The sequence below is a fragment of the Opisthocomus hoazin genome, chromosome 1 (assembly GCF_030867145.1).
Source record: "Opisthocomus hoazin isolate bOpiHoa1 chromosome 1, bOpiHoa1.hap1, whole genome shotgun sequence".
Taxonomy (NCBI): Eukaryota; Metazoa; Chordata; class Aves; order Opisthocomiformes; family Opisthocomidae; genus Opisthocomus; species Opisthocomus hoazin.
In genome coordinates, this window is record NC_134414.1 from 147,035,023 (window position 1) to 147,048,209 (window position 13,187).

Genomic DNA, 13,187 nt, shown 5'->3' on the forward strand with positions numbered 1-13,187 from the left:
CTAGTTGATGAAGCACCTTGAACGCAGGCACGGTTACTGCACTAGACTTTGCAATTTTACCTAATATAGGGATCCACCCTAAAAAAAGACTTCTTCATCCCTTCTTCTAGCTTCCTTCAACGTAGTTTATACATTGCTGTGGATCATATCTAATCGTTAGATAGAAGTGGAAACCTGCATGTTCACACAGGTAACATACATCTATTGAATGCTTAACGGGAAGTGGGAACACTAGATTTTCACCAAAATATTCAGGTCACCCATTTTCACACAGGGAAGTTAAATACTGTAATTTTTCACCCTGTTGCACCATTATCCAGATGGCAAGCAAATTCTGTTCCTAAGGTAGCTTTTTTCAAGACCTTGTAAATGTGTGCTGTATACAGACTCACATTCATGAATAAAGTTTCAGAAAACGTTTGGAAATAATTTCAATTCTGCCCCCCGTCAAAAAAATGTAAACTAACCACTGCCAAAGAAAGGATGGCTTTCAACCTTGTCATGACTTCAGCTCTGGATAAAAGAATATGCATACCAAATCAAGTCATCTCCAACTTACTTATTTAGTAAACTGACAGCTTTATACTACATCCATCATCGCTATGTCTGTCTACTCCTCCCCTGTAACTTGTGATCACAGAAAATAATTCATTTCCCATATAGAGAAACCTAACAACGTACCTCCAGTTCATTTCAATGTCCGATACAGACTTTCTCTCTGAACCCAGCCCTGTATTTCTCCTCCCAGTTCTCCTTCACATAATCCTCGGCAATACGACCTCGGAACTGCTTTTGCGATTGCCTGCATGCGCTAACCACGAAGTCTGAAGCATGGTAACCACAGCTGTGTCCGAAATTGCTACAGGACAGACTTTTCCAGACACAATCGCAAGTTGCTGCTCAAGTCCAGTTTAGTGGCCTTTCTTTAGTCTTAGTGACAGACCACTTGACTCAGCTCACTTTGTCGCCAAGCCCGGCACGCCTTCCCAGCAGAGCACAGCTCCTGGAGGGTACGCCTGCTTTGCAAACCACCATGTAGACCCTGACAAAGATACAGCGTAGGAAGGTGTGCTCATAGTCTTGCTGCCAGCTGGTACAGAACTTGATCCATCATTCTGTCTCATTTAAAACCGCTCAACCATCCAGTCTTCATATTCCAGCAATTTCTGAGGCCACACTTGAACTTAAAATAGCCACTATGAAAGCAACAAATGTCTGCAACAATGCCCATCCTCAAGAAGCCAAACACTTGTAATGCTGCCTATATTTAAGAGCAAAAGGATGGAGAAGGTAAATACTACAAAAGAGATCAAGAAGTTACAGCAAGTGGAAATCAGGATATCAGTCCTGAAGACACAGATGCAGGAACGTGGGTTCTTTTGGTTCAGTTCTGCTAACTGAAGGAGGACCAAAATTATGATCTGTTACCACGATGATTATATTTCCTTAACCAAACTCAGGTACCAGGGGTCCTTTATGAAGTCCTCCAAGCAAACAGGCTATTACAGCACTGCATTGTACAACTAAATGGAAAATTCATTCCAAGACAATGATGTGTTTGCCTTCACAAGGAGATTAGTTATAGGAGCGCTGTCAGCACTTAAGGCAAACCATTCACAGTACATTAAGGAGGCAATTAGAGCAAAAACCATCTTCAGCATTATTGTTCTTACTAATTAGTAGTAGTCTACAGATACAAGAACATCAATAATAATATGAACAGTCAATTTGTACCCTCAACTTTCAGGAAAAAGAAAACAACTAAAATACATATTTTTGTCAAGAATTGAAACATGTATATTTAATAAGGTATCATCTACATTAGCAACCCCTTGGGGGTTTTAACAAAAGTCTTCAAATAATTAGGCATTCACTTCCATTTCACTTGCTATTTTTTTAATCCTGTACACAAAATCCTTAAAAGGCATAGCAGGAATAGACCTGAATTTTCAAAACACAAAGTCATTCTGCATGCCCAGCCTGACACCACTCACAACAGCATTCTTTTAAAAAAATGCAACCATTCATCATAAATTAGTTACATAGTTTTCATTTAGTTCCTTGCCCCAGATTATCAATTACTCTTAGGGGAGGGACCAAATTCTTCAAGGACTGATGTGGAGACTTGGGGAAGAGACAGAGCTTGCAGGTGCATATACAGAGGTTTCGGCTCCTTGACAAAGGGTGGGTACTTACCTTCCCACTGGCCAGTCAACACCAAACTCCTGCTAATGACAATGTCAATCTCTCTGGCACCATATTCCACAGCTAGCTTTATTTCGGCCAGTTTGGTTTCTAGAGGAGTTTGTCCAGATGGAAACCCAGCAGCCACTAGCAAAAAGGGGGATGCAGGTAGAAGTAAGAAAATGTTTTATAAATTGACTATAAAATTGCATATACTGCTAAGACACCAAAGAGCTTGAAAGCTATTCTTTTTTTTCCCCTACCATGATTAAAAAAAACTAAAGGCACCTCATCCTACCTCTCCTCATCCACAAGAAGCATTCGCTCTTCCCTCAAGGGCCAACGTCCAGCAAGATACAAAGCGTATCTTGTGAGAAGGTCTCTTTCACATGCCTTAAATTTTTCCAAAGCAGCCTACATAAGAAAGCACAGTATCTATTGCTTCCAGCAGAACTGAGCAAACCAGGGATGAACTCATATATGAAGCAATACATACATTTTCAATTGTTCCCAATTCTTTTAAGTAGTATTTCAAGTTAAAACCCAGTAATACATTTAAATCACGATATAGCAAAAAATTCCTTTCAATGAGATCTACTTACGATTATGTTTATGATCTTTAGGCACAAAACCCAAAGGTAACTTTGGAAATGGAAAGAATAATGGTTTTGTCAGAGATCCTCTTCCTCTCTGACATATAAATGGATTTGGTATGTATTTTTTCCCGCTACACAACAATGAAACAACGGCAAAAAAAACGACCAGAAAACGTGGATCTTGGCATTAAACACCTGATCTAACTTCAAACACAGCCCCTGCTTTGAGCAGGAGCTTGGACCAGATGACATCCAGAACTCCCTTCCGACCTGCATAATTCTTTGATTCTGCTTCTTGCTTATTGAAGATTCAGGACTCATCTCTTGCGTGTGGTGACTGGAGAAGAGCTGGCACTATTAGATGTGTAAGCACAAGACCTGAACCTGCGGGCTGCTCAGCAGGCAATAACCCTTGCCTCTGCACACAGCTTCACTGAATTCAGCTTGTAGGATTATACTTAAAAGCCAAACAACTGATAGGTAACAAACCACTTGTATTAGAACTCCTAAAGCTCATATTGCAGTATTATTATTATTATTATTATCTACTTAGTGTCTACTGACACTTTGTCTAGCGCGCTATCTCAATTTCTTATATTTGGGTGAGAAAAACACCGATATATCTTAAGGACCTCTTTGAAGAGCTTTCAGCAAAACAGACTTGGCATTCCTGATAAGCTTCAAGTTGAAATAAAACTAAAGATTATACCAGAAGCAAATCCTCCCCTCCATTCCACTCCTTCCACCTGCTACCTTTTTACCTTACACTGAAACAAAAGCAACTCCAAACTTCTGGATTTTTCTACATATTTCATAGTATCAAAATATTTAATTGGATATTTTTTAATACAGCTTACCTGAAGCTACCGGTATGTTACAACCAGCAGCCTTTAGGGCATTAACAGCATCGGTGACTCTTGCGGGATATACACAAACCGCTCCGACAGTAATACCTGCAAAAGCCACAGTTCATTTTTTCATATCTAGATTTCCACCTTCTTGAGTCAAATCCACACTATAAGTATGTGTGTATTGCTCTCACCTCTTACTTCTGCATTCTCACATGGATCTTAAGTACCTACACTAGCGGTGTCTCTTATATTGCTCAAACGGTTCAGGTAATTCTCCATCTTGTTACCTCCTTCATATTCCTTCACCCAACCTGAGAGCAAGTTTGCATTAGCAGGAGTTAAAAAGCCAAGATTTTCATCACCAGATTCACTTAATGCCAACCCGTACAGTTAAGACATGCTTAGTCAGCAAATCACTGTGAGAGAAACCACACTGCCAAGCTCTGTCCTTACTTGCTGAGCCAGACTGAGCCCAGCAGCAACCGAGACATCTTTACGTTAATGCAGTCCTACTGCATTTCTAGTTAAAATGCTATTCTCTCAAAGTCTCAGATAATTGACCTCATATTTAATACTTCAACTGTCTGAAGGGTCCATAAATCCAAGTCTTGAAAAAAGATTAATCTTTCATATTTTATGTGTATGGCTTAAAACCAGAGGCCTGATTTTGCTGTGGTTCTACATGATATGACTTCAATCAGTGGACCAACGCCCATGTAAAACTGAAATATTTCAATAGTAAAAGCATGCCCCAAAGGTCACCGGGATTTTCTTTTTGTTAGATCATCGTAAGGCCAACATGACAGGACAAAAGTCAAATGGTATTCACTGACACATTAGTGATTACATCTGGAAAAATTCAGAAACACTGCTCAGCTATAAGGAGGTTTTATTGACAGTTACATTGACAATCTCAATTTTCCCCGAAGCTTTATCGTGTTCTGTCTTGGGAGTAACAGTGGGACTTCAGGTGCGAGTCTGCTTGAGTGATGTCAATGAAAGTTTTACCACTAGATCTTAAGGGCTGTCTTCCGCCCCTTCAGCTCTGTTGCCTTCGCTGGGAACTGGTGTGTGTGTGTGTACACGTGACACGCACACACTTACTACAGGACTGATTCCTTCGAGTAGACTGGGCTGCAAAAACGTTTCCTATCTTAACCACTGAAACAAGCAGGTGACATATAACGTTTTCTGAAGGAAAAATAACATGCTTACAGCTGTTATTTAACATGCTCACTGCAAAGTGGCAGGCGTGGTAGTTACACACAGAAACAGCAGCTAAGCATGAAATCCAGAGGAGTCACACGAACACTCCCCTCTTCTCCAATTCACTAAGGACATCAGCAGATTAAGAGAATACTTGGTTAGTTTCACCTTAGTGCACTGTTATTAAAAGATATACACTGAGGTTACACACTTGTGGCTTCCACATCAAATCTGCCTATTAGGTATCATAACTTAGAGCGTCGCCCCGAGTCCGTGCTTCACTTCGTTTGCCAAACTGAGAACGGATTTTTTTCCACTTGTGTTCTTACATTAACACAAAGGAATAGATATTTGGAGTTACAATTTAAGACAGTTATTTTCAATAAGAGCATATAGGACCTAGTTTGCTCTCTCAGTACTATTAGTTCTGCAGTGTTGCCTACCATAACTGCTTCCATTATAGGAAGAAGCGGCTATTCTTACACCTTTCTGAAAATTGAAAAAATAATGTGGAAAAGTAGAGATTTTCTCTGCAAAATGCACACAACAAAAACTATGATACCTTTATCATGCATGTCCAAGGCCTTCAGCAGATCCTCTCTGATGGGATGCTTTGCTTTAAAACACAGCCTCCGAACATTTGAAGGAGTATCATCGCCTGAAAGAGTGGTAAGGTCTATGCAGGTGACAGCCTTCAGCAGCCAAGCAGCCTACAGATGGAGTGAAGCAAGGTATATAGTATTTCAGTTTACGCTTCCAAAGCCAAACTGACTTAGAAGATGCATGAATCAGAAGCATGGGATATAACATGGAGGATATGCAAAGAATGGTTTATGACAGACAGGGTTGGCAGATACGTGCTCATGTCTTGAGCGGTATCTAATGGCACAGATAGGATTTGGAATCCATTTGAAGTCCATGCTCTCAGAATCAAAGGAGCAAATTCCAATTTTTGGTGCAAAAGCTAACTACTAAATGGGACTCTGTAAGAATCAGTCAAACATTTTTACCTGGACAAAAAGCATCTTGTTTCAAATTTAATTCTGCAAGACAAAGATAAAAACATCACCCGTGTGAGGAGCTTCACTGTTATAATATGCTCCATTCTATACAGCATGTCTGCATCTTTGAGGCTTTTATGCATGAGAAATTATACACGTGCTTCAAGAGGAGCACAGGTTCATAACTGGCAGTAACCAGATGAGTCTACACATCAGCGATCTGCACACTGGCACGTTTGCATGCTTCTGCTGCTGTGAAGCATGGAATCAGTAGGGTGTAAGAACCCAGACTTCTTAAAACTTAGAGTCTAGTCTCCAGATGTTTCCACTTTCTTTTGTGTTAATCAAGAATAAAAAACATCTGTAATTATTTGATGCAAAAAACAAAAGCAAGAGCTAAGTGACAAGGCTAAAGCACTCTTTAGATGAAAACGCTACAGAATTTTAAGACTTATTAATTGGACAAGGGAACAGAAGCACAACTAAAAATTTTTTGACCTTTTTTTGCTGAAGAAAATTTTGCTTCAGACATTAGTTTGAAACATTTGTTGAAGGTCTCCTCATTTACAGCGATGGCTTCACTACAAGCTGACATCTCCTGGTGGGCACTTACTCAACAAGGGGAGAGTTTGCAATGGCAAAGTCAATCTGAGTCCACAGAGTCTCTCTCTGACTGCTCTGCTCCGTGACACGATGTGTCAGCACAGGCAGCCAAACTAGCTCTTTCTGCATGGAGGTCTCACTCCGCAAATCTTCAGTGGCTGGCCAGCCTATGTACCTTTCACACTTTGCTGATGGGAGTCTCCTTGGAGTAGATGTTACACTGAAAGCTGCTTTCAGGTGACTGCCTGGAGTAATGAACTGTTACTGGCCTCTGTTAGTCTACGTTAACTTGTTTCTACCTGATTTCTACTTTCACCCTGTAATACTTCAGAAGGGTTTTTCCATTTTAAATGGTTATAAGTTTCTTTTACTTGGATTTTTTTATCCTTCGTTCGAGGGAATTTTTGCCTTATCTCTTGTGACCTGAATCACAAAGTCATCAAGACAGATGTAGCCAGGGAGTTCCAAGAACTGGTACGAACTTGAACGGTACTTCATTTTTTTAAAAGGGTTTTTCAAATGTGTATTTTGGGAAATAAGCTTCAAAATTTGAACCTGTGGTGCTACTTATGCTCAAACATATAAAGGTTCAAAATCATCTCTGTGAAATAAAGAGCACATGACTATCCTGCAATGACAGCGTTCAAATACAGGAGAGATGCTTCTGCAATTCTTCAAAGTAAAATCTTATTTGAGTAGCTCAGTATCAGTGTTACTACACAGGAGAGTGGAGAAGTGTCAGTAATAATTAAACATTTGTCCTGCAGCCATGTTGAGGAAGCGACACTAAATCTCTTTCTTTCCAACGATGCTTTGTAATCAAAGCCTGTGGCGCTCTATGTTCCTTACACAGAAACTTCGGTCAAATCAGAAGACTTACATTTTACATCAGTGCATCTGCAGTATCTGAAGATAGCCAAGGTTATGGAATACCCTCTGGATTTTCTCACTGTCACCATTTCCCAACCCAGAGCCACTGGACCACTAAACTTGGTATCAAGTGACTTTTTCTGCATAAGAAACTCATGAGAAATGCTGAGCTGGTGTCTAACTTTCCTCGATTTATGTCCATGTTTTATTTAATCACAACATTCAAAGAACAAACATTCAGGTCCATGTAACAGGCAAGAAGTTTTTTTCTATCACCTTCCAGTAGGATCTTACAGCTACATCAAATTATCTCCAAACTGTCATCTGCAAGATCTGTGCTTATTGTGAACGCAGCTTCAGGCCCCCCCCGAATGCCTGCCCAACATGCTAAGATCAGGACACCAACTATTCTGAACGCTTTTTTTAAGAATTAAGTATAATTAAATAATTCTTGCTTTGTTCTACGAGGTTGGACTGCTAAGATTGATCCTTGAGTGCCTCCTGCTCCCACGTTAACAGTTACTGTTGCACGTGAATGATCCGTTTAGCGTGCAGAGTGTATCTGCTTGCGGAACCACCATTTGGTGAATGAAGAATCAACTTGTCCTTGGGACACGGGTTACAACCCCGTGGCTGAGAGCTCGCTGGGAGCTCTGAGTTTGCCCCACAGCACTTCTATTTTTGTTGGCAACACGGACAGTGGGACTGAGTGCACCCTCAGCAAGTTTGCCGACGACACCAAGCTGTGTGGTGTGGTTGACACGCTGGAGGGAAGGGATGCCATTCAGAGGGACGTTAACAGGCTGGAGAGCTGGGTCTGCGTGAACCGCATGAAGTTCAACAAGGCCAAGTGCAAGGTCCTGCACGTGGGTCGGGGTAATCCCAAACACAAGTACAGGCTGGGCAGAGAGTGTTTCGAGAGCAGCCCTGAGGAGAAGGACTTGGGGGTACTGGTGGACGAAAAGCTCAACATGAGCCAGCAATGTGCGCTTGCAGCCCAGAAGACCAACCGTGTCCTGGGCTGCATCAAGAGAAGCGTGGGCAGCGGGTCGAGGGAGGGGATTCTGCGCTCTCGTGAGACCCAACCTGGAGTCCTGTATCCAGCTCTGGAGCCCCCAACATAAGACGGACATGGATGTGTTGGAGCAGGTCCAGAGGAGGGCCATGAAGATGATCAGAGAGCTGAAGCACCTCTCCTACCAGGACAGGCTGAGGGAGTTGGGGCTGTTCAGCCTGGAGCAGAGAAGGCTCCGGGGTGACCTTATAGCAGCCTTCCTGTACCTGAAGGGGGCTACAGGAAAGATGGAGAGGGGCTTTTCACAAGGGTGTGTAGTGATAGGACAAGGGGGAATGGCTGTAAACTAAAACAGGGCAGATTTAGATTAGATATTAGGAAGAAATTCTTCACCATGAGGGTGGTGAGGCACTGGCACAGGTTGCCTAGAGAAGCTGTGGCTGCCCCCTCCCTGGCAGTGTTCAAGGCCAGGCTGGATGGAGCTCTGAGCAACCTGGTCTAGTGGAAGGTGTCCCTGCTCATGGCAGGGGGGCTGGAACCAGATGCTCTTTAAGGTTCCTTCCAACCCTCACCGTTCTATGATTCTATGATTCTCAGACCTAGCCCTTGGCTGAACGGTGCCCCAGCACTGCCGGCATCCCGCAGCCAGCTCTGCCCACCGATCCCCTCTCGGCACTGCCCGGCCGGCTGCCGAGGCAGCTGGAAGCAGCACGTGGCTGTGCCTCGCCTGCTCCGCTTTGCAGAACGCATCAGGTCACGCTGCTGACCTGGTGGGTTTGCATCACCACTCTTGTGTACAAACTGGAGAAACCAAAACGCACACCAGGCCAGTATCGGCCAGCTCTGGCAGGCAGGCAGTAAGCAGCGGAGGCTGACGGTAACTGCTAAGACATTAAATATGCGCGTTCAATGAATACAAGATAGCCTTGAAGAAACGTTCATTTGCACCACTGGCTTTAGCGGTGGCTTATATGAACCTCTTTTATACTAAGATGGACAATAACTGGTCATTTACCTTATCTCAGAAGTTGAGAAGTCAGATCCCTTAACATTAGTAGTCTTTGTTTTAATTTATTTCTTTCTTTTTCTTTTCCCTCCTTTTTTTTTCCCCCTTTCTCTCCACTGAGCGCCACACCCACTCAAGAGTTTTGAGTTTTATGTAAGAGCTAGTTAAGAAAAGAAATCACACGTGTTGGGGATGTTTAAGTAAAGAAAAATCATCCAGGTAGGTCAAACTTGACAGGGACCATGATCACATCTTACAGCTTTAAAATTAAAAAATAAGAAGGCAGCGTGCAGAGAAGTCTGTCTGGGAAACAGAATAAATGTGGTGGGATAGTAATATACAATTTAATCCACTCATGAATAAAGATGACTTAAATTCATTTGCGGCTTTGCCACTCGTGAGTTATAAGGTTTTTAACTTGTTTGGATAAATGCGCCACCTTATTCCATCCCATCATCATCAAATACAAATTACTAAAATAAGACATGGACAAGCACATCTTTTAAGTTTACGTGCATCTTGAAAAAAATTCAATATTGCAGCCTGGAGAGGGAGAGTGACTGCTTTAAAAATACAGCAACAGAATGCATAAAAAGAGCACTTACTTGCCAATTACCTTTCACAGTTCTCCATTTTTTGATTCGTTCTGCATGCCTCACAACTGCAGGTCGATTCACATGCACTGTCGAGATCCAGCCAAGTTCTGGGGTGGGGAACACAAGAAGAAGAGTCTCATCTATTTCTGTGCTCTTTTAATATGTGGTGTGGGACTTCAGAAGAAAGTTGTAGCTTGGTTTGGGACCTCTGAAGAGAATGTTGTGCTTTTATGTCCTTTTAAGGGCTTGCATATTTATCACCAGTCCAAGTTATCATAACTGCGTTAACTTCTGTTAGGGTACGATCTGTGAACTGGATGTTTCACACAGCAAGTTTTGTTTGCCGTTACAACTGAATTAATTCGCTGCTGCTGAGACAGTATGTTGCCAGTCCTGGGCTATGAAGTTTATCACACACATAACATATAAAAAGGCCCCACAAAACAGCGTTCTGCTATTGCTTGCTGATTCACTTCTTGATTCCATAATACGGTAACATTTATCGAGCCCTTCGCTTAGCTGCTGGCACCCAGGATACAGCAGTATTTTTCATGTGCGTGAACCTTTGCTTACAGGAACTGTACCCCACACAGCCACCAAAATCCCTGGACAGCCCCTTGCATGACAAAGCATTTGAGTTGTCGTTGTCTAGAGCTAATTTCACTGAATCTGCTACTAGGGCCTGACTAACTGCAAGTTCCCAAAAGCACTGAATTCCTGGGCAACATACTTGGATAGAAGCTGCTGAGATGCGCTCACCGTGCCAAGTACCCAGGAGGGCACAGGGCAATGTCTTCAACGCATGCATTCCTTCAAGTGCCCACTGCAGGCAGCCTGGCCCACACTTCCAGTAAGTTTCAGTGTCTGTGAACAACAACCAGACCCAAAGAGAAGCAGACACTCAACCTTTTCCAAAATAATGGAACTGTCTGAAAACAGAAGTAACAAAAATTGGATACTGCTTAACGAAGGGCAACTGACTGATAAAGTAGAACTGAGGGTTCAGGCCCTTGAATCTTCAAATTTCTGCTTAGTATGATAAACCAAAAGTGTAATTTTTAATGTTAATAAACACCAACTGCTCACAGAAGTATACAGGAAAAATAAATCAGATCATCCTTCAAGCATCTCATATCCCAAAACATAATTCTTCTAAATACTGATAATATAAGCAATCCATGAAAATACTCTGAGGACAACATCAACAATCATTAACAACCAATCATCAGCAAATCACCACCATCAATCATCAAATACCATCATCAGTTAAGGTCAGTATATGGACACACGCTCAGATACTAAGAGATAATAATTCTGGGTGACCTAATTTATTAAGAGTATCTCGTCTCTACAAGTTTTCTTCACTACTATATGAAACTTGCATTTCCCTTGAGCACATTGATTAAAAAAGGTTTAAAACTTTAAAAAAGTCAATAGCCATAATCACTAATTTTGCACAGAAATCCTATCCTCAATTTTTTTCTTCCTACTTTATAGTTTTAATCACCAAAAGAAGTGCAGACCTAATATACTAGCTAAAGTATGTGTAAATACAAGCTTGTTTTCCTAATTAGACTTATGGAAAGCTCCGGAGAAACCAATTTACGGTAAAGATGACTCAGCAGAAATGCAGGACAAAGGCACGAAACACACCTAAAGAAAATCTTGTTCTCAGCACAGTAAGCCACCTTGCTACTGCTTTCCTATTACCACAGACAAGGAATTAAATGAGTGGTACCTACAAGGTCAAAATGTTGGCCAAAAGCAGAAAAAGTAAATCAAAGAAGGAATTTCAAAGGAATCCTAAGGAATTTAAGGATTTCTTGAAGACTTTAGCATCGGTCTCACCGTATAGGGACAAAGAAAAGGAGGAGCTTGCAAAGTTGCAAACCAGTCGAACCACAAACCCTCATTACTTCTCTCCGCTTTCAAAGCCACAGGCTTATTCACTCTGCCCCTAAAGCAAGAAGCTCATCTGAAGCTCAAGCAGGTGAGAAAAGCTATTGCTGCAAAACCTATGGATAGAACTTTCTCCTTCTTCTTGAATATCAATAAATGCAAACCATGCAAACACCAACAGCTGAAATATAAGCTAGTGAAACCTCTACATCCTCTGCAGTTGCTTTAAGGTTGAGGCTCCTACGTGATCAGCTGAGAGCATGCATCACGTGCCACGGGGCCGCTACAGGCAATATTTGACAAAGTCCATGGGGGAGGAAAATACAAAGAAATAAATAAAGGAAGGAAGGAAACACAAACTCTCTGTTGTGATTCTCGTACCATGTGCCAAGTGCTCAGGTAGAATCATTTAATCATAATCCAATTTATCCAGATAAATTACGAACCCTACTGGGTGTATGGTGACCTTTCGGCCCCTTTGGAAAATGTGATAAAAATCAAAGAAAGCAGTTTAGATGAGGAACTCGGCTTCTCACTCTCTAATAAGGATCTCTTCAGTTACTCTGTGTTAACCTATTCTTTCCACATGATGAAAGACAATCAAGAAATCCAACTAAATAATTAATTTATAAAAACTACAGCCTTCTATAGAAGAGTTTGGAAGAATATGAAGACAGTGTCCAGTCTGCTAGATACGGAAAATTCAGGTTTCAGACAAAAATTTAAGTAAAAGAACAGAAATTTCCCCCATGAGTAGGTTAACTCTCTATTACTTCTTATTTGGAGAGGATTTGGTCTGGTTCCTCTTGTAGAGGACTTTGGTAGAGACACCCACAGAGCTATCGTATCTGCCCCACCTGACTTTTGAGCATTGCTTCTCAGAAGGCCTGAGTAATCTTTTCAGGAAATAGAGCATTGCACACTAGGTTAGCTTAAAGGACATAGTCGAGTATAATAATACCATCTGAAGAAAGGGAAAAACAAAAAGAGTGAATTCATAACCAATGGGAGAAAAGATGGGGAAGAACAGTGGAAGTGAAATAAGCTACTACCTTTGCTTTGCCCAAAGTCACCTGTGAAAGTCACCATACGTCAGCTGATCAGCAATAGCTGACTGCATGTTCTTTGCAAATACAACGAAATTCGCTGGCTTACGCCCGTTTCACTGTGTAATACGTTTTACTTTCTCTTTTCAATAACTCAAGACTAGTCATCAAGGCAGCTCACACATGGCAACTCAGTAAGGAGTAACATCTAATTTTTGTGCCCAAGTCACAAGTTTCCTTGAAAGACCATAGAATTTGGATGTCCAAGTATTTTTTTGAATCTGCGATATCGAACCACTGTCCACAGCACAGGC

At 41.6% G+C, this 13,187-nt stretch overlaps 1 protein-coding gene across 15 annotated transcripts in view; it reads right to left on the reverse strand.

Annotated features, from left to right (window-relative positions):
• DERA (deoxyribose-phosphate aldolase) overlaps positions 1-13,187 on the reverse strand; it is a 76,651-nt gene that overhangs the window by 57,391 nt on the left and 6,073 nt on the right. For all 15 annotated transcript variants that reach the window (XR_012765947.1, XR_012765941.1, XR_012765939.1 and 12 more), the window contains exons 2-5: positions 9,938-10,035; positions 5,400-5,547; positions 3,638-3,733; positions 2,197-2,331 (exon numbers count right to left, since the gene is read on the reverse strand). Coding sequence is in view for 5 of the 15 variants with exons in the window: in XM_075440464.1 (XP_075296579.1) it covers positions 2,197-2,331; positions 3,638-3,733; positions 5,400-5,547; positions 9,938-10,035 (477 nt within the window). In the remaining 10 variants the exon portion in view is untranslated. The remainder of the gene's footprint in view (positions 1-2,196; positions 2,332-3,637; positions 3,734-5,399; positions 5,548-9,937; positions 10,036-13,187) is intronic.